General features: G+C 45.5%; 1 protein-coding gene across 4 annotated transcripts in view; it reads right to left on the reverse strand.

The window, feature by feature from the left end:
• Positions 1 to 18,105: 18,105 nt before the first annotated feature.
• LOC122235496 (GTPase IMAP family member 1-like) overlaps positions 18,106 to 23,127 on the reverse strand; it is a 65,298-nt gene continuing 60,276 nt past the window's right edge. For 2 of the 4 annotated variants that reach the window (XM_042975158.1, XM_042975140.1), the window contains exons 2-3: positions 20,451 to 20,499; positions 18,106 to 19,209 (exon numbers count right to left, since the gene is read on the reverse strand). In XM_042975158.1, the coding sequence (XP_042831092.1) occupies positions 18,356 to 19,209; positions 20,451 to 20,493 (897 nt within the window). In that variant the 5' untranslated portion in view covers positions 20,494 to 20,499 and the 3' untranslated portion in view covers positions 18,106 to 18,355. Of the gene's footprint in view, positions 19,210 to 20,450; positions 20,500 to 22,878; positions 23,123 to 23,127 lie in introns of all 4 variants that reach the window. The other 2 variants (XM_042975149.1, XM_042975153.1) reach the window with 2 other exon arrangements.

Genomic DNA, 23,127 nt, shown 5'->3' on the forward strand with positions numbered 1-23,127 from the left:
GTCCCAAAGCGTTTGGATTGTTGTATTTTCATTTTCGTTTGTTTCCATATATTTTTTAATTTCTTCTCTAATTGCCTGGTTGACCCACTCATTCGTTAGTAGGGTGTTCTTTAACCTCCACGCTTTTGGAGGTTTCCAGACTTTTTCCTGTGGTTGATTTCAAGCTTCATAGCATTGTGGTCTGAAAGTATGCATGGTATAATTTCAATTCTTGTAAACTTATGAAGGGCTGTTTTGTGACCCAGTATATGATCTATCTTAGAGAATGTTCCATGTGCACTCGAGAAGAAAGTATATTCTGTTGCTTTGGGATGCAGAGTTCTAAATGTATCTGTCAAGTCCATCTGATCCAATGTATCATTCAGGGCTCTTGTTTATTGACTGTGTGTCTAGATGATCTATCCATTTCTGTAAGTGGGGTGTTAAAGTCCCCTGCAATGACCACATTCTTATCAATAAGGTTGCTTATGTTTATGAGTAATTGTTTTATATATCTGGGGGCTCCGGTATTCGGTGCATAGACATTTATAATTGTTAGCTCTTCCTGATGGATAGACCCTGTAATTATTATATAATGCCCTTCTTCATCTCTTGTTACAGCCTTTAATTTAAAGTCTAGTTTGTCTGATATAAGTATGGCTACTCCAGCTTTCTTTTGGCTTCCAGTAGCATGATACATAGTTCTCCATCCCCTCACTCTCAATCTAAAGGTGTCCTCAGATCTAAAATGAGTCTCTTGGAATACGAAGGAAGATGGCGGCGTAGGAGGACGCGGGGCTCACAGCGCGTCCTGCCGATCACTTAGATTCCACCTACACCTGCCTAAAGAACCCAGAAAACCGCCAGAGGATTAGCAGAAGGGAGTCTCCGGAGTCAAGCGCAGACGAGAGGCCCACGGAAGAGGGTAGGAAGGGCGGCGAGGCGGTGCGCGCTCCACGGACTGGCGGGAGGGAGCCGGGGCGGAGGGGCGGCTTGCTGGCCAAACAGAGCCCCCGAGTCGGGCTGGCAAAAGCGGAGGGGCCGGACAGACTGTGTTCCGACAGCAAGCGCGACTTAGCGTCTGGGAGGTCAGAAGTTAACAGCTCTGCGCGGAAAGCGGGAAGGCTGGAGGACAGAGGGAGGGAGAGCTGCTGAGCCCCCGGACGGCAGAGCTCAGCTTGGCGGGGAACAAAGGCGCTCGCCAGCACCATCTCCCCCGCCCATCCCCCAGCCAAAATCCCAAAGGGAACCGGTTCCTGCCAGGGAACTTGCTCGCTCCGCGCAAACACCCAACTCTGTGCTTCTGCGGAGCCAAACCTCCGGCAGTGGATCTGACTCCCTCCTGCGGCCACAGGGCTCCTCCTGAAGTGGATCACCTAAGGAGAAGCGAGCTAAGCCTGCCCCTCCACCCCCCGTGCACCTTGCCTACCCACCCCAGCTAATACGCCAGATCCCCAGCAACACAAGCCTGGCAGTGTGCAAGTAGCCCAGACGGGACATGCCACCCCACAGTGAATCCCGCCCCTAGGAGAGGGGAAGAGAAGGCACACACCAGTCTGACTGTGGCCCCAGCGGTGGGCTGGGGGCAGACATCGGGTCGGACTGCGGCCCCGCCCACTAACTCCAGTTATACACCACAGCACAGGGGAAGTGCACTGCAGGTCCTCACCACGCCAGAGACTCTCCAAAATGACCAAACGGAAGAATTCCCCTCAGAAGAATCTCCAGGAAATAACAACAGCTAATGAACTGATCAAAAAGGATTTAAATAATATAACAGAAAGTGAATTTAGAATAATAGTCATAAAATTAATCGCTGGGCTTGAAAACAGTATACAGGACAGCAGAGAATCTCTTGCCACAAAGATCGAGGGACTAAGGAACAGTCACGAGGAGTTGAAAAACGCTTTAAACGAATTGCAAAACAAAATGGAATCCACGATGGCTCGGCTTGAAGAGGCAGAGGAGAGAATAGGTGAACTAGAAGATAAAGTTATGGAGAAAGAGGAAGCTGAAAGAAAGAGAGATAAAAAAATCCAGGAGTATGAGGGGAAAATTAGAGAACTAAGTGATACACTAAAAAAAAATAATATACGCATAATTGGTATCCCAGAGGAGGAAGAGAGAGGGAAGGGTGCTGAAGGGGTACTTGAACAAATTATAGCTGAGAACTTCCCTGAACTGGGGAAGGAAAAAGGCATTGAAATCCAAGAGGCACAGAGAACTCCCTTCAGGTGTAACTTGAATCGATCTTCTGCACGACATATCATAGTGAAACTGGCAAAATACAAGGATAAAGAGAAAATTCTGAAAGCAGCAAGGGATAAACGTGCCCTCACATATAAAGGGAGACCTATAAGACTCGTGACTGATCTCTCCTTTGAAACTTGGCAGGCCAGAAAGGCTTGGCACGATATCTACAGTGTGCTAAACAGAAAAAATATGCAGCCGAGAATCCTTTATCCAGCAAGTCTGTCATTTAGAATAGAAGGAGAGATAAAGGTCTTCCCAAACAAACAAAAACTGAAGGAATTTGTCACCACGAAACCAGCCCTACAAGAGATCCTAAGGGGGATCCTGTGAGACAAAGTACCAGAGACATCACTACAAGCATAAAACATACAGACATCACAATGACTCTAAACCCATATCTTTCTATAATAACACTGAATGTAAATGGATTAAATGCGCCAACTAAAAGACATAGGGTATCAGAATGGATAAAAAAACAAGACCCATCTATTTGCTGTCTACAAGAGACTCATTTTAGATCTGAGGACACCTTTAGATTGAGAGTGAGGGGATGGAGAACTATTTATCATGCTCCTGGAAGCCAAAAGAAAGCTGGAGTAGCCATACTTATATCAGACAAACTAGACTTTAAATTAAAGGCTGTAACAAGAGATGAAGAAGGGCATTATATAATAATCACAGGGTCTATCCACCAGGAAGAGCTAACTATTATAAATGTCTATGCGCCAAATACCCGAGCCCCCAGATATATAAAACAATTACTCATAAACATAAGCAACCTTATTGATAAGAATGTGGTCATTGCAGGGGACTTTAACACCCCACTTACAGAAATGGATAGATCATCTAGACACACAGTCAATAAAGAAACAAGGGCCCTGAATGATACATTGGATCAGATGGACTTGACAGATATATTTAGAACTCTGCATCCCAAAGCAACAGAATATACTTTCTTCTCGAGTGCACATGGAACATTCTCCAAGATAGATCATATACTGGGTCACAAAACAGCCCTTCATAAGTTTACTAGAATTGAAATTATACCATGCATACTTTCAGACCACAATGCTATGAAGCTTGAAATCAACCACAGGAAAAAGTCTGGAAAACCTCCAAAAGCATGGAGGTTAAAGAACACCCTACTAACGAATGAGTGGGTCAACCAGGCAATTAGAGAAGAAATTAAAACATATATGGAAACAAACGAAAATGAAAATACAACAATCCAAACGCTTTGGGATGCAGCGAAGGCAGTCCTGAGAGGAAAATACATTGCAATCCAGGCCTATCTCAAGAAACAAGAAAAATCCCAAATACAAAATCTAACAGCACACCTAAAGGAAATAGAAGCAGAACAGCAAAGGCAGCCTAAACCCAGCAGAAGAAGAGAAATAATAAAGATCAGAGCAGAAATAAACAATATAGAATCTAAAAAAACTGTAGAGCAGATCAACGAAACCAAGAGTTGGTTTTTTGAAAAAATAAACAAAATTGACAAACCTCTAGCCAGGCTTCTCAAAAAGAAAAGGGAGATGACCCAAATAGATAAAATCATGAATGAAAACGGAATTATTACAACCAATCCCTCAGAGATACAAACAATTATCAGGGAATACTATGAAAAATTATATGCCAGCAAATTGGACAACCTGGAAGAAATGGACAAATTTCTAAACACCCACACTCTTCCAAAACTCAATCAGGAGGAAATAGAAAGCTTGAACAGACCCATAACCAGCGAAGAAATTGAATCGGTTATCAAAAATCTCCCAACAAATAAGAGTCCAGGACCAGATGGCTTCCCAGGGGAGTTCTACCAGACATTTAAAGCAGAGATAATACCTATCCTTCTCAAGCTATTCCAAGAAATAGAAAGGGAAGGAAAACTTCCAGACTCATTCTATGAAGCCAGTATTACTTTGATTCCTAAACCAGACAGAGACCCAGTAAAAAAAGAGAACTACAGGCCAATATCCCTGATGAATATGGATGCAAAAATTCTTAATAAGATACTAGCAAATCGAATTCAACAGCATATAAAAAGAATTATTCACCATGATCAAGTGGGATTCATTCCTGGGATGCAGGGCTGGTTCAACATTCGCAAATCGATCAACGTGATACATCACATTAACAAAAAAAAAGAGAAGAACCATATGATCCTGTCAATCGATGCAGAAAAGGCCTTTGACAAAATCCAGCACCCTTTCTTAATAAAAACCCTTGAGAAAGTCGGGATAGAAGGAACATACTTAAAGATCATAAAAGCCATTTATGAAAAGCCCACAGCTAACATCATCCTCAACGGGGAAAAACTGAGAGCTTTTTCCCTGAGATCAGGAACACGACAGGGATGCCCACTGTCACCGCTGCTGTTTAACATAGTGCTGGAAGTTCTAGCATCAGCAATCAGACAACAAAAGGAAATCAAAGGCATCAAAATTGGCAAAGATGAAGTCAAGCTTTCACTTTTTGCAGATGACATGATATTATACATGGAAAATCCGATAGACTCCACCAAAAGTCTGCTAGAACTGATACATGAATTCAGCAAAGTTGCAGGATACAAAATCAACGTGCAGAAATCAGTTGCATTCTTATACACTAACAATGAAGCAACAGAAAGACAAATGAAGAAACTGATCCCATTCACAATTGCACCAAGAAGCATAAAATACCTAGGAATAAATCTAACCAAAGATGTAAAAGATCTGTATGCTGAAAACTATAGAAAGCTTATGCAGGTAATTGAAGAAGATATAAAGAAATGGAAAGACATTCCCTGCTCATGGATTGGAAGAATAAATATTGTCAAAATGTCAATACTACCCAAAGCTATCTACACATTCAATGCAATCCCAATCAAAATTGCACCAGCATTCTTCTCGAAACTAGAACAAGCAATCCTAAAATTCATATGGAACCACAAAAGGCCCCGAATAGCCAAAGTAATTTTGAAGAAGAAGACCAAAGCAGGAGGCATCACAATCCCAGACTTTAGCCTCTACTACAAAGCTGTCATCATCAAGACAGCATGGTATTGGCATAAAAACAGACACATAGACCAATGGAATAGAATAGAAACCCCAGAACTAGACCCACAAACGTATGGCCAACTCATCTTTGACAAAGCAGGAAAGAACATCCAATGGAAAAAAGACAGTCTCTTTAACAAATGGTGCTGGGAGAACTGGACAGCAACATGCAGAAGGCTGAAACTAGACCACTTTCTCACACCATTCACAAAAATAAACTCAAAATGGATAAAGGACCTGAATGTGAGACAGGAAACCATCAAAACCTTAGAGGAGAAAGCAGGAAAAGACCTCTCTGACCTCAGCCGTAGCAATCTCTTACTCGGCACATCCCCAAAGGCAAGGGAATTAAAAGCAAAAGTGAATTACTGGGACCTTATGAAGATAAAAAGCTTCTGCACAGCAAAGGAAACAACCAACAAAACTAAAAGGCAACCAACGGAATGGGAAAAGATATTTGCAAATGACACATCGGACAAAGGGCTAGTATCCAAAATCTATAAAGAGCTCATCAAACTCCACACCAGAAAAACAAATAACCCAGTGAAGAAATGGGCAGAAAACATGAATAGACACTTCTCTAAAGAAGACATCCGGATGGCCAACAGGCACATGAAAAGATGTTCAACGTCGCTCCTTATCAGGGAAATACAAATCAAAACCACACTCAGATACCACCTCACGCCAGTCAGAGTGGCCAAAATGAAGAAATCAGGAGACTATAGATGCTGGAGAGGATGTGGAGAAACAGGAACCCTCTTGCACTGTTGGTGGGAATGCAAATTGGTGCAGCCGCTCTGGAAAGCAGTGTGGAGGTTCCTCAGAAAATTAAAAATAGACCTACCCTATGACCCAGCAATAGCACTGCTAGGAATTTATCCAAGGGATACAGGAGTACTGATGCATAGGGGCACCTGTACCCCAATGTTTATAGCGGCACTCTCAACAATAGCCAAATTATGGAAAGAGCCTAAATGTCCATCAACTGATGAATGGATAAAGAAACTGTGGTTTATATACACAATGGAATACTACGTGGCAATGAGAAAAAATGAAATATGGCCTTTTGTAGCAACATGGATGGAACTGGAGAGTGTGATGCTAAGTGAAATAAGCCATACAGAGAAAGACAGATACCATATGGTTTCACTCTTATGTGGATCCTGAGAAACATAACAGAAACCCATGGGGGAGGGGAAGGAAAAAAAAAAAAAAAAGAGGTTAGAGTGGGAGAGAGCCAAAGCATTAGAGACTGTTAAAAACTGAGAACAAACTGAGGGTTGATGGGGGGTGGGAGGGAGGGCAGGGTGGGAGGGAGGGCAGGGTGGGTGATGGGTATTGAGGAGGGCACCTTTTGGGATGAGCACTGGGTGTTGTATGGAAACCAATTTGACAGTAAATTTCATATATTAAAAAATAAAAAAATAAAATAAATTAAAAAAAAAAATAAAAAATAAAATGAGTCTCTTGTAGACAGCAAATAGATGGGTCTTGTTTTTGTATCCATTCTGATACCCTATGTCTTTTAGTTGGTGCATTTAATCCATTTACATTCAGTGTTATTATAGAAAGATACGGGTTTAGAGTCATTGTGATGTCTGTATGTTTTATGCTTGTAGTGATGTCTCTGGTACTTTGTCTCACAGGATCCCCCTTAGGATCTCTTGTAGGGCTGGTTTCGTGGTGACGAATTCCTTCAGTTTTTGTTTGTTTGGGAAGACCTTTATCTCTCCTTCTATTCTAAATGACAGACTTGCTGGATAAAGGATTCTCGGCTGCATATTTTTTCTGTTTAGCACACTGAAGATATCGTGCCAAGCCTTTCTGGCCTGCCAAGTTTCAAAGGAGAGATCAGTCACGAGTCTTATAGGTCTCCCTTTCTATGTGAGGGCACGTTTATCCCTTGCTGCTTTCAGAATTTTCTCTTTATCCTTGTATTTTGCCAGTTTCACTATGATATGTCGTGCAGAAGATCGATTCAAGTTACGTCTGAAGCGAGTTCTCTGTGCCTCTTGGATTTCAATGCCTTTTTCCTTCCCCAGATCAGGGAAGTTCTCAGCTATAATTTCTTCAAGTACCCCTTCAGCACCTTTCCCTCTCTCTTCCTCCTCTGGGATACCAATTATGCGTATATTATTTCTTTTTACTGTATCACTTAGTTCTCTAATTTTCCCCTCATACTCCTGGATTTTTTTATCTCTCTTTCTCTCAGCTTCCTCTTTTTCCATAACTTTATCTTCTAGTTCACCTATTCTCTTCTCTGCCTCTTCAATCAGAGCTGTCGTCATTTCCATTTTGTTTTGCATTTTGTTTAAAGCGCTTTTCAGCTCCTCGTGACTGTTCCTTAGTCCCTTGATCTCTGTGGCAAGAGATTCTCTGCTGTCCTGTATACTGTTTTCAAGCCCAGCGATTAATTTTATGACTATTATTCTAAATTCACTTTCTGTTATATTATTTAAATCCTTTTTGATCAGTTCATTAGCTGTTGTTATTTCCTGGAGATTCTTCTGAGGGGAATTCTTCCGTTTGGTCATTTTGGATAGTCCCTGGAGTGGTGGGGACCTGCAGGGCGCTTCCCCTGTGCTGTGGTGTATAACTGGAGTTGGTGGGCGGGCCGCAGTCCGACCTGATGTCTGCCCCCAGCCCACCGCTGGGGCCACAGTCAAACTGGTGTGTGCCTTCTCTTCCCCTCTCCTAGGGGCGGGATTCACTGTGGGGTGGTGTGGCCGTCTGGGCTACTTGCACACTGCCACGCTTGTGGTGCTGGGGATCTGGCGTATTAGCTGGGGTGGGTAGGCAAGGTGCACGGGGGTAGGAGGGGCAGGCTTAGCTCGCTTCTCCTTAGGTGATCCACTTCAGGAGGGGCCCTGTGGCAGCGGGAGGGAGTCAGATCCACTGCCGGAGGTTTGGCTCCGCAGAAGCACAGAGTTGGGTGTTTGTGCTGAGCGAGCAAGTTCCCTGGCAGGAACTGGTTCTCTTTGGGATTTTGGCTGGGGGATGGGTGAGGGAGATGGCGCTGGCGAGCGCCTTTGTTCCCTGCCAAGCTGAGCTCTGCCGTCTGGGGGCTCAGCAGCTCTCCCTCCCTTTGTCCTCCAGCTTTCCCACTTTCTGAGCAGAGCTGTTAACTTATGACCTCCCAGACGCTAAGTCGTGCTTGCTGTCGGAACACAGTCCGTCCGGCCCCTCCGCTTTTGCCAGCCAGACTCGGGGGCTCTGCTTGGCTGGCGAGCCGCCCCTCTGCCCCGGCTCCCTCCCGCCAGTCCGTGGAGCGCACACCGCCTCGCCGCCCTTCCTACCCTCTTCCGTGGGCCTCTCGTCTGCGCTTGGCTCTGGAGACTCCGTTCTGCTAATCCTCTGGCGGTTTTCTGGGTTCTTTAGGCAGGTGTAGGTGGAATCTAAGTGATCAGCAGGACGCGCGGTGAGCCCAGCGTCCTCCTAAGCCGCCATCTTCCTGGTTTCTCTGTTCTTAGTTTTCAAGAGTCTCTTATGCTTTGGCTCTCTCCCACTCTACCTCTTTTTTTTACTTCCCCTCCCCCATGGGTTTCTGTTAAGTTTCTCAGGATCCACATAAGAGTGAAAACATATGGTATCTGTCTTTCTCTGTATGGCTTATTTCACTTACCATCACACTCTCCAGTTCCATCCACGTTGCTACAAAGGGCCAGATTTCATTCTTTCTCACTGGTGTGCACATTTTCTTAAGCACCAATTCTCTGATACAGATTTGTGAGAAAGGACAATGAGATAGGGAGATTTTAATTCTATTTTTCATTCCTCTTGAGTTAATAGTTGCTTTTGTAGGAAAAATGCTTTGAGCAGGCTTATGCAAATGAGTCCCTTAGACTTTAAGTCAATTGCTTCTTGTGGAGCAATGTGGAGTACACGGGAAACAGCCTACGTAGCAAAATTAAACATAGACGCTGCACAGCTACTTCGTTCTCACCCTCATGGTGAATTCCCTCGACAATCTCCCAACCAAATTTCCATACAATTCTTAATGCTTCTTCATTCCTCCATGAACTGAGGAAAAGACAATATACCTCTTGCTTCCTGAACCTGGAGAGGTGGAATCTGGGTCACAAGTCTCATGGGTTTATTCTTTCTTCCTTTCTGTTTTCTTTCCCCTAGAAGAAGACAGAGTGTTCTCAGCTTCTATTATCTGGACATCTACTATATAAAATTCTATTGTGCAGCAAGGGAGCCCTGGGCTTTGTCATGGAAATTGGACAACTGATAGAGTATAGGCAATCCCTTGTAAAGAAACACCAACACCCTGGATTACAAGGCTGTCATGTTTTCACAAATCTCCCCCCCCCCCTTTTTTTTAGTCTAGAAGCTGTTTCTTCAGGTTTTTCTCTATACTGTGTGAAGGATTAGCATGTATCAGAGCCATCAGGAAGTCTTGTTAAAGTACAAAGCCTGATTCAGTAGGCTCGGAGTGGAGCTTGAGAATCTGCATTCCCTACAGGTTGTGTTGTTCACAGGTGTTGCCCATGCTGCTCGTCTGGAACCATACCTTCAGAGTGACCGCCCAGTCTCAAATAATCTCACATTTGAAAGGGACAAAGTCATTTCAATCATATTCAAGGCATTTCCCTCGTTCCAAATGTTACCAGCTAGATTCAGGATACCGAAGACTCCTCTTCTCCAAGATTCTCAAGTATACATGCAAAGAACTAAATCAAATAAGCCAAAATACCAGATTTCTATCCAAAATCTAGGACTCCTTAATAAAGAGGGAGTGGAGACCAGAGCAGGGGCCAAAACCCAAAGTTGGAAAACTTTATTCTTCTCCCTGAATGGAACAGAGCTAGTCGCACACCCTGGGGCCATCTGACAACCAGATTTACTGTCCAAGAAGGTGACTCAGCTGGGACCTGCCAGAAAGAATTTCTTTACTGTGTATACAGAATGGAATAAGGGACCAAAAGTGTGGGTCATGTCTGGTCCCAGTAAGCTAAGACGGAGAAAGTACCATCTGTTTCATGTTTTTAAAAAGTAAAACATAATAGGAAAAAGTGGTCTACTGAACTATCCTAACATTCTCACATTCTGAAACACATCAATCACTGTCTTTCATGAGGAGATCATTTATGATGGGCTATCAGATTTTCTGCTTCCCCAGGGTGAAGGTGGAGGGATCAGCACTTTTTCCTCTGAGCCAGAGAGAGGAGAGTCACCTCTTGTATCCTTCTCTGTGTCTTTCAAAAAAATGCTAATGAGGTGCCTGGGTGGCTCAGTTGGTCAAGCATCTGACTATTGGTTTCCTTTGCCTGAGGTCATGATCTCATGGTTTCCTGAGTTGGAGCCCTGAGTAGGGGTTCATGCTGACAGTGGAAGGCCTGCTTGGGATTCTGTCTCTCCTTCTCTCTCTGCCCCTCCCCCTTTGTGCTATCTCGAGTTCTCCCAAAATAATAAATAAACTTTAGGGGAAAAAGGAGGTGGGATTATACCAGGTGGGCTTGACCTAATCAAAAAATATTTAAAAGCAAGAGTTTCTCCCTCTGGAGAGAATATCCATGTTGAATATCTGTATTGAGAAACGCCTATCAAGGGAGGCAGCCAGGGTGACACTCTGGGAGGAAGAACTCAGTCCTACAACCGCAAGCAACTCAATGCTGCCAACAACTTGAATGAATTTGGAAAAAGACCCTGAACTCCACAGAGGACACCACTGAGCAGCTGACTCCTTGACTGAAGCTTCAAGCAACTCTGAACACAGGACCCAGTCAGGCCTTGCCTAGACTCCAGACCCCCAGAGACAGAGCCAATAAGCGTATGTTGTTTCAAGTTGCTAAGTTGGAGGTCATTTGTTAGGCACCGATAAAAAAGTAATGCACTTGTTATCTTTATAGTGAGTTTCTTTTAAATAGCATGTGGTTGGCCTTGCTTTTTAATCCAGTCCTACAGTCCCTGCTTTTTATTCCGGGGTGTTTAGACCATTTATCACAGTCTACATGGAAGTACTATTAGACCACTTCACATGTCGTTTAAGGAAGTTACACTAGTGTACTTAACAATTTCTCCCTCCCTGGTGTTGTCATGCCTGACTTTCACATGCATTGTAGGTCCCTCAATACACTATTACTATTTTTGTTTTAGACAATTATCTTTTAGAGCTATAAAATGTAAGCTACAAAATGTCTTTTGTATTATCTTCCTTTTTGCCATTTCTGGAGCTTTTTATTTCTTTAGGTAAATACAAATTTCAGTCTGGTATCACCTTCATTCCTTGTGGATGAGGAACTTCCTCCAATATTTGTTGTAGCACAGGTAAGTCAATCCTGACTTACCTAAGTCAAGCTGAGCAGTGAATCCGCTCAGCTTCTGTGAGGCAGCCTTTAGCTCACTTTTATATTTGAAAGCTATTTTTATTGCTTAGAGAATTCTGGGGTGACACTTTTGTTCTTTCAGTAATATAAAAATGTCACTCAATTGTCTTCCGGATTGCAAGCTCTGACAAGGAATCATCTGTAATTACAATCTTTATTCCTCTAATATAATGTGCCTTTTACACCCCAGTTATTTTTACGTCTTCCTCTTTATCTTTGGTTTTTAGCAGTTTCAGTATGAAGTGCCTAGATTTTTATTTGTTTGTTTCTGTATTTATCCTGCTCAAGCTTCTCTGGGACTCTTGGATCTGTGTCTTGGTGTCTTCCCTTGTTTTTCGAAACGTCTGAACCATTATCTCTTCAAGTGTTTCTTCTGTTCATTTTCTTTTTTTCTCCTTCTGGTACTTCAGATACATGTGTGTTAACCTGTTTGATTTGCTTTGCAGCTCCCGGATACTCTATTCCCTTTTTCTTTTTCTCACTCATTTTTAACTTTTGTTTTCATTTGAAGAATTTCTATTCTCTCTTCTTCAAATTCACTGACTCATGTTGAGTCAACTGTGTTGACTGATGTACCTGCTAGGGAACACTTCATCTCTGATAGTGCTTTTGACTTCTACCACGTATGTTTGATTCTTATGGTTTTCATCTGTCTGTTGAAATTTCCCCATCTTTTATTTCATGTTGTCCAGTTTTTATTCAGTCCTTGTTGTTATTTTAAAATCCCTGTTCAGTTTCTGGACTTTTTGTGAGTCTACCCTGTTGATTGTGTTTTATTTTTGTTCTCCTGCTTTTAAAACAAGTTTCATAATTTTATTAAATTGTAGACATAGGAGGAAAGGAGCAAATGAAATAAAAAATATTGATGCCTAGATACAGAATCCCTTGTCCTCCATCAGGCTGTTAGGGTGGGATTTGAGTCAGCCCACAGGGAATTGGACTGGTTGGGATTGTTGCTACAATTATCGATGGAGCAGCTAAGGCCCCATATTTCTCTAGGGTGCCTTGAGCTCAGTGTGGGCACTCAGATGGCATGTGGTTTTACTCAGTGTTCTCATCCCGTTTACCTTCAGCTTCCAGTCATCCCTACACACTCTGCTTCCCAGAATCTCTCCAGGCCTGTGATGGATGGCTGGTGCTTATCAATCATTGCTCCTATGGTGTGTGGGGGCAGGGCAGCACATATGTCTGTTGTTCTGGTCCAGCCTGAGTCTTAAGCATGGCCTGTGCACCTGGGCCTGGGGATGTGGACTTTCTCAGTAGGTCTGACTGTACTAGGGTTCTCAAGAAAACAGAAACAGGTGGAAAGATACCAATATCTATACCTACCTATCTCTATCTATCTCTCTATCTCTCTATGGATGTAGATATATATGTATATCTATAGATATTGGTATCTTTCCACATTTGCACTTTGTAACTGGCATCTAATCATATCCTACCTTATACTTCCACTAGCTCCTAGGAATATACACACAATAATGTGCAGTATTTATTATTGTGAATAATACCTGTGGAGTATGTATGAGTGTGAAATGTATCTGTTTATGAAATCTTTTTTTTTAATTTTGAGTATTTACTATTACTAAAAGTTTCCTCTTGGATTTGATGATTCTGTATCACAGTTTTATGGAATGTAACCTACAAAGTGGTTTCATCATATTATTTCATCATACACGAAAGCTATCAAGATGAACATTAATGTGATCATGTCAATAAAGAAACGGAACCCCTTTCGGCCCCACGTCTTGGAGCAGGTGCATAGGGATGGCTCTGAGACAGACACAAGTGCGGGGCCACGAGCCACACCCTGCTCTCTCTGCTACTCCTTCTAACACGCCCTCGCGATGTCCCAAGTAGGGCTTTTTACCCGTGGGTGTTGAAGCTGTCTTTTGATTCAAGCATACATTTCCGTATGCGAATTTAAAAGCCATAATACTTATATTTATTTTAAATCCCATTTCTATATGCAAACAAGACAGAAACAAACAACAATTGGAGGGAGTGTGTGGACACATGTGCACGAGACAATGAGAAATGAAAGAATGACGGGTTAAAGTCAGCCCCACAGTGCGTGCTCCTGAAACGCGGCCCTGGAGGCAGAGCTGGGGACAGCGGCCGTCCCCCATCCCCGCCCCCCTCCCTGCTGCCCTGCGGGTTCCCGAGTTGCAGGGCTACCGAAGGGATCCCGCATGGCTCAGAGACCCCATGTGAGCCCCGCAGGGCTGCTGAGGACCCTAAAGACGGAGATTAATGGCGGACTTCCGCCCAGCGGCACTTCACTGAGCCCAACTCACTGCAAGGGCCATCAGGGCCCTCAGGCCTCCTGACCACAGCTCACTACAACCCTGAAGTCCAACCTGCCACTCCCACTCTGGCGCCCCAGGAACTAGTGGCATGGCGGGCCCTTCTAATCCAGGTGGAACTGGGATGGCCCTAGGGGTCCCCCACCTTCTCCACGTGGAGCTGCACCCCCCTCCCGCCAACATCACCTTCCTTCCAGCCCCTGAACCCTGGGCCAGGTGAGTAGGTGCCTCCTGTTGCATCCACACCTACGGTCTAGAGCATGGCTGATTTGAAGAGAGGAGCCAACTTCCTTGAAAGTGTTTTGTCACATTCTGACAGAGCAATAAGGAAACCCTGTGGGTTTGGTTACACAACCTAAGGATGTCATCTGATTTTCTAATGATGTGGCAGTCAAGCACTTTCATGGGCTGGCCTTCCCCCATTGAACTCCATGGGACCACCATAGCAGTGGAATGTCGGGGTCTGAGGCTTTCCACCAGTGCACCTGTGGCTCCCTCTTTCTCCATTGTGTGAGACGACCTCTGGGATTTGTTTTGTTTAGTTTTGTTTAGTTTGTTTGTTTTGTTTTTTTGCATAGTAATCCATTTGAGAAGCACAATGAAGACATTCCCCAAATTTCGACTTCACTTTGGAAAGACATCAGCCATAATAAATGCTAGAAACTTGGGAACTGTGTTATTTTCACTATAGTTATTTCTCTTTTTTGGCAGTAAATTATTGTAAAGGAAATAAACCGATATTTCAGAAGTAAACATTAATATGTATGACCCTGACATCACTTTCACCGGTGATAATAAAACATCCAAGGGTCACAAAGGGCCAGATCTAGCTGGGTATGAGAGCTAGGACAGTATTAAGGAGGGTCAGTGTCTGCTTTGGTTGAATGTTTGTGTCCCCCCGCAAGTTTCATATATTGAAAATTTCGTGCCCAAGAGGATGGTTTTAGGAGCTGGGGCCTTTGGAAGGTGAGTCAGTCAAGAGGGTAGATCCCATATGAGTGAGAATTGTGCCCTTCTACAAGAGGCCCCAGAAAGCTGACTCATCCCTTCCACCATGTGAGGACACAGCCAGAAGTCAGCAGTCTGCAACCCAGAGAGGTCTCTCACCAGATCCTGACTGAAATCACATCTCCATCTTGGACCTCCAACCTCTAGAACCATGGGGAAAATTCTTCTTCTATTTATAAGTGGCCCAGTCTGTGCTTTTTTTAATTTTATTTTTTATTTTTTAATATGAAATTTATTGTCAAACTGGTTTCCATACAACACCTGGTGCTCATCCCAACATGTGCCCTCCACAATGCCCATCTCCCCCTGCGTCCCTCCCACGCCACATCAACCCTCAGTTTATTGTCAGTTTTCAAGAGTCTCTATTGGTTTGGCTCCCTCCGTCTCTAACGGTTTTTTTTTCCTTCCCCTCCCCCATGGTCTTCTGTTAAGTTTCTCAGGATCCAGATAAGAGTGAAAACATATGGTATCTATCTTTCTCTGTATGACTTATTTCACTTAGCATAACACTCTCCAGTTCAATCTGCGTTGCTACAAAAGGCCATATTTCATTCTTTCTCATTGCCAAGTAGTATTCCATTGTGTATATGAGACACAATTTCTTTATCCATTCAGCAGCTGATGGACATTTAGGCTCTTTCCATAATTTGGCTATTGTTGAAAGTGCTGGTATAAACATTGGGGTACAAGTGCCGCTATGCATCAGCACTCCTGTCCCCTTTGGGTAAATTCCTAGCAGTGCTATTGGGGGTCATAGGGTAGTTCTATTTTTAATTTTTTGAGGAACCTCCAGTTTTCCGGAGCAGCAGCACCAGTTTGCGTTCCCACCAACAGTGCAAGTGGGTTCCTGTTTCTCCACATCCTCTCCAGCATCTATAGCCTCTTGATTTGTTCATTTTAGCCATTCTGACTGGCATGAGGTGGTATCTCAGGGTGGTTTTGATCTGTATTTCCCTGATGAGGAGTGATGTTGAGCATCTTTTCATGTGCCTGTTGGCCATCTGGATGTCTTCTTTAGAGAAGTGTCTGTTCATGTTTCCTCCCCATTTCTTCACTGGATTATTTGTTTTTCAGGTGTGGAGTTTGGTGAGTTCTTTATAGATATTGGATACTAGCCATTTGTCTCATATGTCATTTGCAAACATCGTTTCCCATTCTGTTGGTTGCCTTTTAGTTTTGTTGCTTGTTTCCTTTGCAGTGCAGAAGCTTTTTATCTTCATGAGGCCCCAAAAGTTCATTTTTGCTTTTAATTCCCTTGCCTTTGGAGATGTGTCACGTAAGAAATTGCTGCGGCTGAGGTCAGAGAGGTTATTTCCTGCTTTCTCCTCTAGGGTTTTGATGGTTTCCTGTCTCACATTCCGGTCATTTATCCATTTTGAGTTTATTTTTGTGAATGGTGTACGAAAGTGGTCTCGTTTCATTCATCTGCATGTTGCTGTCCAGTTCTCCCAGCATCATTTGTTAAAGAGACTTTTTTCCATTGGATATTCTTTCCTGCTTTGTCAAAGATTAGTTGGCTATACTTTTGTGGGTCCAATTCTGGAGTCTCTATTCTATTCAATTGGTCTATGTGTCTATTTTTGGGTCAATACCATGCGGTCTTGGTGATTACAGCTTTGTAGTAGAGGCTAAAGTCTGGGATTGTGATGCCTCCCGCTTTGGTCTTCTTCTTCAATATTACTTTGGCTATTCAGGGTCTTTTGTGGTTCCATACACATTTTAGGATTGCTTGTTCTAGCTTCAAGAAGAATGCTGGTGCAATTTTGATTGGGATTGCATTGAATGTGTAGATAGCCTTGGGTAGTAATGACATTTTAACAATATTCATTCTTCCAATCCATGAGCATGGAATGTTTTTCCATTTCTTTGTATCTTCTTCAATTTCTTTCATAAGCTTTTTGTAGTTTTCAGCATCCAGATCTTACGTCTTTGGTTAGGTTTATTCCTAGGTATTTTATGCTTCTTGGTGCAATTGTGAATGGGATCAGTTTCTTTATTTGTCTTTCTGTGGCTCCATTATTTGTGTATAAGAATGCAACTGATTTCTGTACATTGATTTTGTATCCTGCGACTTTGCTGAATTCATGTATCAGTTCTAGCAGATTTTTGGTGGAATCTATCGGGTTTTCCATGTATAATATCATGTCATCTGCAAAAAGTGAAAGCTTGACTTCATCTTTGCCAGTTTTGATGCCTTTGATTTCCTTTTGTTGTCTGATTGCTGATGCTAGAACTTCCAACACCATGGTAAACACAGCGGTGAGAGTGGACATCCCTGTCATGTTCCTGATCTCAATCCCTCAGAAATACAAGCAATTCTCAGGGAATACCATGAAAAATTATATGCCAACAAATTGGACAACCTGGAAGAAATGGACAAATTCCTAAGCACCCACACACTTCCAAAACTCAAACAGGAAGAAATAAAAAATTTGATCAGTTATCAAAAATCTCCCAACAACTAAGAGTCCTGTACCACATGGTTTCTCTGGGGAATTCTACCAGACATTTAAAGCAGACATAATACCTATCCTTCTCAAGCTGTTCCAAAAAATAGAAGGGGAAGGAAAACTTCTAGACTCATCCTACGAAGCCAACGTTACTTTGATTCCTAAACCAGACAGATACCCAGCAAAAAAAAGAGAACTACAGGCCAATATCCCTGATGAATATGGATGCAAAAATTCTCAGTAAGATACTAGTAAATCAAATTCAACAGCATATAAAAAGAATTATTCACCATAATCAAGTGGGATTCATTCCTGGGCGGCAGGACTGCTTCAACATATGCAAATCAATCAGTGTGATACATCACATTAATAAAAGAAAAGAAAAGAACCATGTGATCCTGTCAATCAATGCAGAAAAACCATTTGACAAAATTCAGCATCCTTTCTTAATAAAAACCCTGGAGAAAGTTGGGATAGAAGGAACATAGTTAAACATCATAAAGGCCATTTATGAAAATCCCATAGCTAATATCATCCTCAATGGGGAAAAACTGAGAGCTTTCCCGTTGTTTTTTTTTTAATAGCAACTCAAGCTGACTAAGACAGTGGCTACGTTTTCATAAATGCTCACACACACAGAAATGTTTGCTTCCCTTTGCCATGAATCCACTTTCTACAACACACTACCAGTCATTTCACTATTTTTTCAAGAAAGAAAAATTCATCCAAACTACTAAAATGAATTAAGGACATTTGAAAGTTAACCACATTTATTTGAATAGTGTACATATAGTCAAAAGTGACGTTGAAACGCTAAAAGTCAACTTGAGCCTTTGCAAAGTCGATACAGTATCCAAGGTGTCCTGAGTCATTAAGACTCCCCGTCTGAAACTCCAGGCTTCCTTTGAAATTGGTTTTAAGTCTCCCTCAGCGCCTTGTACCCAGCCCCTTTACCCTCCAGGCTCCCCGCGTTTGGAAGGGCAGCGCCTTCAATCTGGGTCTGGGGACCCACCACGGGAAAAGCAGCAGGACAGGTAACAGTTCCCCCCCCAGGAGCTGGGGCGCCCGCCGCCACCCCTGCCGCGGGCCTCCAGCCAGCGCCGCCCCGGCCCCCGCCCCAGATCGCGGGCCGCCAGCCGCGCGGCCACCAGGCGGAGCGTGTCCTCCGGACGCGCGTGGCGCCGGTCCCACGCCAGGCCGTACACGTCGTCGGTGAAGGGCGCGCCGTCGTGCTCCAGCGCCAGCCGCTCCACCAGCGCCAGCAGCTCGCCCACCTGCGCATCGCGCTCGGCGCCCCCCGCCCGGTTGTCCAGGGCGCACACGCGGCCGCCGCACTCGGCCACCAGGGCCCGCAGCGCGCGGTTGTCGGTGGCGCGCACGTAGTCGTGCAGCGAGCCCCCCTCCAGGTCCTCCCGGCGCGTGAAGACGAGCACGGCGCGCGCCAGGACGCCGGCGCCGAACAGCTCGCGGACGCCGCGCGCCGCCTCCTCGTCCTGGGCGGTGAAGCGGCCCAGCTGCGTGACCAGCAGCAGCGCGTGCGGCCCGGGCGCCGAGAGCAGGTAGCAGTTGGCCCGCTCGGTGCAGTCCGGGTCCGCGTGCCGGCCTTGGGCGGTGAAGAGGTCGGGGGTGTCGGTGACCTCCACGCGCCACCCGGCCCAGCTCCGGCTCCCCAGGGCGCAGCTTCTGGTCACCGGGGTGGTCGCGAGCCTGGACGGGAAGAGGCTGTGGCCCAGGATGCTGTTGCCCGTGGCGCTCTTGCCCACTCCGGTCCTGCCGGCCAGGATGAGCCTGAGCCTGCGCTCCTGCGCGACCGGCTGCTGCTGGTCGTCCGGGTCCTGGGAACCTGTGAGGACAGAGTAGGCGTGGGCCGCCGGCTTGAGAGCGCGCGTCCCGCTCCACCGGGGCTCCGGGGTGCCTCCTGAGGGAGGAGGGCAAGGATGCCTCCCGCTTCTGCTTGTCCAACAGGCCTTTCCCAGGCGCTCTGGTTAGAGCTTGTGCGACTCCGGGGCATCTTTAGCCACCTTTCTTCCATCTTTGGCTCCAGTGCGTGCACCTGCCCCCCAGTCCATGCTCCGGCACCGGGTGCACACTGCTCTGGAGGGTCCCCCTCGACGGTCGCAGGCCATGACTTCAGCTGACATTACCTCTGGTCGTCCGCACCTTGCAGAGCTGCTCCGTGCTCGACGACTTCCCAGGCCTCTGCCAGACTTCTCCCAGGGGCCATCCCAGCGAGGAGATGCGGGAGGGCACAGAAGGCCTGGGAGTGAAGGGCTGTCTGGAGTCCCAGACACCCCGGGTTGGAATCACAGCCCCGCATGTGCCAGCTGTGGAACCTTGGGCGAGTTTAGTCTAAGCTTTCAACGTCTTCTGCATAATGGGAGGGGTGACAGAGAGTTGTGTCTCCCAGGGTTGCTCAGAGTATTAGATGACAGGATCTCTTTCCTTCTTCCCTTCCTCCCTTCCCCTTCTCCTCCCTCTTCTCTCTAGTAAACCTGCTTCCAGTAAGACACAGTTAACCCTCCATCCTTGTTCACGGACACAGTCTACCTGGTAAACCGTGTTCCCTCTAGTCCATGATCTCCACCCTCCACATCTTCCGTGGGGATCGAGTAGATGTATTGTCCTCATTGTACCCTTTGGGACCCAAGCCACAGTCTGGTCAAGGCACTTAATATCCTACAGTAGGTCAGGGGCAGAGGTCCAGCAAAAATGCAAAGCTGGGGCTCTAGCTGTTTCACCCCAGCATGGGGACATGTCTGGGATTTGTCTCTGCTCAGTCTTTTGTTTTTTTTTTTTTTTTAATGTTTATTTTTGAGAGAGACAGAGACAGAATGCGAGTGGGTTGGGACAGAGAGAGAGGGTGACGAATCTGAAACAGGCTCCAGGCTCTGAGCTGTCAGCACAGAGCCCAACGTGGGGCTCGAACTCACGAGCTGCGAGATCATGACCTGAGCTGAAGTCAGACGCTCAACCGACTGGGCCACCCAGGTGCCCCAATGTCTCTGTTCAGTCTTGAGTTAGCCCATGGCCTTGGGACCCAGAGCTGACGCCTAGGGGCAAGTACATACTGAGATCAGTTCTTACCATAGGCATTCTCTTCATCTCTGGCCATCTTGCGTCCTCCCATGCCCACCTGAAAGAGTTCCAAACACAACCTGTTCGTTCCTTCATTCCTTCAATCATTCATTCGTTTATCAAATAGGTATAACTACCTAAGGTGGCTCAGGCAAGGTCCAAAGAGCTGGTGACATCCCAATGAAAGGTCATGCTTCCTGCCCCTCCCTGAACATCAGAATTTGGGGAGGAACCCCGGAAGGACCTGGTTGGTGTTGGAACCAAACCATGAGAACCTTTGGTGAGCCTTGTTGGTCCTTTCAGGGACCCTGAATGCAAATGACAGAATGGAAGTGATAACCCGTCCTCTGTGTCAGTGAGTGAGCTTTAGCTGAGAATTTCCCAGGTAATTTATGTCAGTGGCATTAACTGTAGGCACAAAGTTTTCCCAGAAGATTCCACAGCCAGGGGAGACTTTGGAAAACCCTGAGAATCAGAAATTCTGCTCAGTGACTTAGGGAACCACCTTAGGGCTGTTGGCCGGGGATGGGCGGGGGTGGGGGTGGGGAGACAAGAAGAGAGTTTGCAGTTTGCTTTTGAAAATTGGGAAAGATACCTATCTCCCGTGCTGATCTGAAGAACCTGTGTTCTGCTCTCCGAAGACCAAAGAATTCGGCTTGTGTCATTTGTGTAAATATGACCTGTGTGCTGGAGAGATGGGACACTCCCTTCCGGCTCCTGGTGTTCCTGCCCCGAATCTGAGGCCTCTCAAACTAAGCGATGACCCCAAGTCCGGCAGGATTTACTACAGAGAGCCACTCAGTGATGCAGTCTGCTTGATCTCACGAGGACCTGGTCACAAGGGCGCCGCTCTGCTCTGTCTGCTTCGCCAGCCCTGTGTCCCAATCACTCCCCTTCTGGGTCAGCTGCTCTGCAGAGGACAGGTTTCAGGGCCTTTCCAGCCCACCTGTGCGCTCACCCCCATGACCACTCCTTCTCTCCCACGTTTCTGTCTGAGTCCTGTCTGTGCTCCGCCATCCATTTCAAATGCTACCTCTTCATGGCAACACCTGGCTACTGTGGGTGACCGTGCTGTGTCCCATGGGCAACACACAAGGACAAGCAAAGGGAAAGGTTGATTGATAACTTGTCTCTGACCAGTTAGATGACAGGTTTGTCTTCTGTGTAATGCCACTTTCGGCTCCCCAAAGCCCTTGGTAAAGTTGATCCCACAGGCTTCAGGTGAGTAGTGATCTTGTGTGTAAAAATTAGCAAACTCCCATAACTGACTGCACAGCAGAACTGAAGAAACGGCCAGAAGATTCAGTGCAAAGAACAAGAATTTAGCTAAAGCAAGAAGTCCTTATCGATGAGGGAACTGACCAAGTGTGCTCTAGGAAATCCACTGGACTCCTGGCCCCTATGGGACTTCCCAAAGGTTTGCGATGGTTTGGGATGGGATTTGAAAAATTCTTCCAGAGTTTCTGAGAGCTGACATCTGGGGTTTAGAGCTTGGAGTCATTGACTGATGTAGAACATGGAGACTCCTAGCATCTTAAATGCGATTGGATATTATGTAGTCCCCTGCTTCCTGAACCTGCTATCTTTTGGAGGCCTCTATGGGAGTCTTTAAAATATATATTTGACATTTTGTTTCATAGATGTGTAGTTTAATAAGAAAAAAGGGGGTGCCTTTGTGGCTCAGTCTAAGTCTCTGACTCTTAATTTTGGTTCAGCTCATGATCTCATGGTTTGTGGGTTTGAGCCCCTCATCAGGCTCTGTGCTGATAGCACAGAGCCTGCTTCGGATTCTCTCTCTTTCTTCTTCATGTGTGCCTCCCCTGCTCACATGTCTGTCTCAAAAACAAAGAAACAAACAAATAAATAAATAATAAACTTAAAAAACGGTATCTCTCCCCCTCTTCCTGAGGGATTTCTTTTAAAAAAAAATGTTTTTTTTTTTACTGTTTACTTATTTTCTTGAGAGACGGTGAGACAGCGCACGAGCAGGGAAGGGTCAGAGAGAGAGAGGGAGACGAAGAATCCAAAGCAGGCTCCAGGCATTGAACTGACAACACAGAATCCATCCCAGGGCTCAAAGCTTAATGGACCAAGCCACCGAGGCACCCTCCCCAACCCCCTGAGTGATTCTAATGCATTGGGTCCCTGCTCTGAGTTTCTGAGCTATTCATCCTGTCCAAGCCCTTCATTCATAGCCAGTGTGTGGGGATGAAGCTGGCTCCCAGTGCACAGAGCCCTGGGCAGCCAGGGTGGGGGAGGGATGTGCAAGGACACACAAGCACGTGTACTGCAGAGGTCTGAAGACCATGTTCATAACTCTTGCTGGCTCCTGCAAGTCCCTGGGGGTGCACAGGGCTGAGGAGGTGGAGGGTGTGAGTGGGGTTCGGCTCACAGACACGATTTTCCACTCTGCGATGTGTTCTGAGGTTAGACTCACTTGTTTGTCCTCAGAAATGTCTCTCTCCTTGGCTGCACATGCCCTCAGAGGGAGTGTCTGCAGCCTTCTCCAGCGTGCTCAGCCCTGGCAGTGCTTCCAGCAAACACCTTTCTGACCAGGTGAGGAGCGGGGCAGGACGAAGTACGTAGTCCCAAGTAAAAGTGTGCGCACTCCACGGCTGGAGAAGATGCTTACCATTTCTTCTTCACCTGCTTGTTTTGAAACTCAGAGCTCCCTGAAAAGCCTGCA

Source organism: Panthera tigris, chromosome A2, assembly GCF_018350195.1.
Source record: "Panthera tigris isolate Pti1 chromosome A2, P.tigris_Pti1_mat1.1, whole genome shotgun sequence".
Classification (NCBI taxonomy): domain Eukaryota; kingdom Metazoa; phylum Chordata; class Mammalia; order Carnivora; family Felidae; genus Panthera; species Panthera tigris.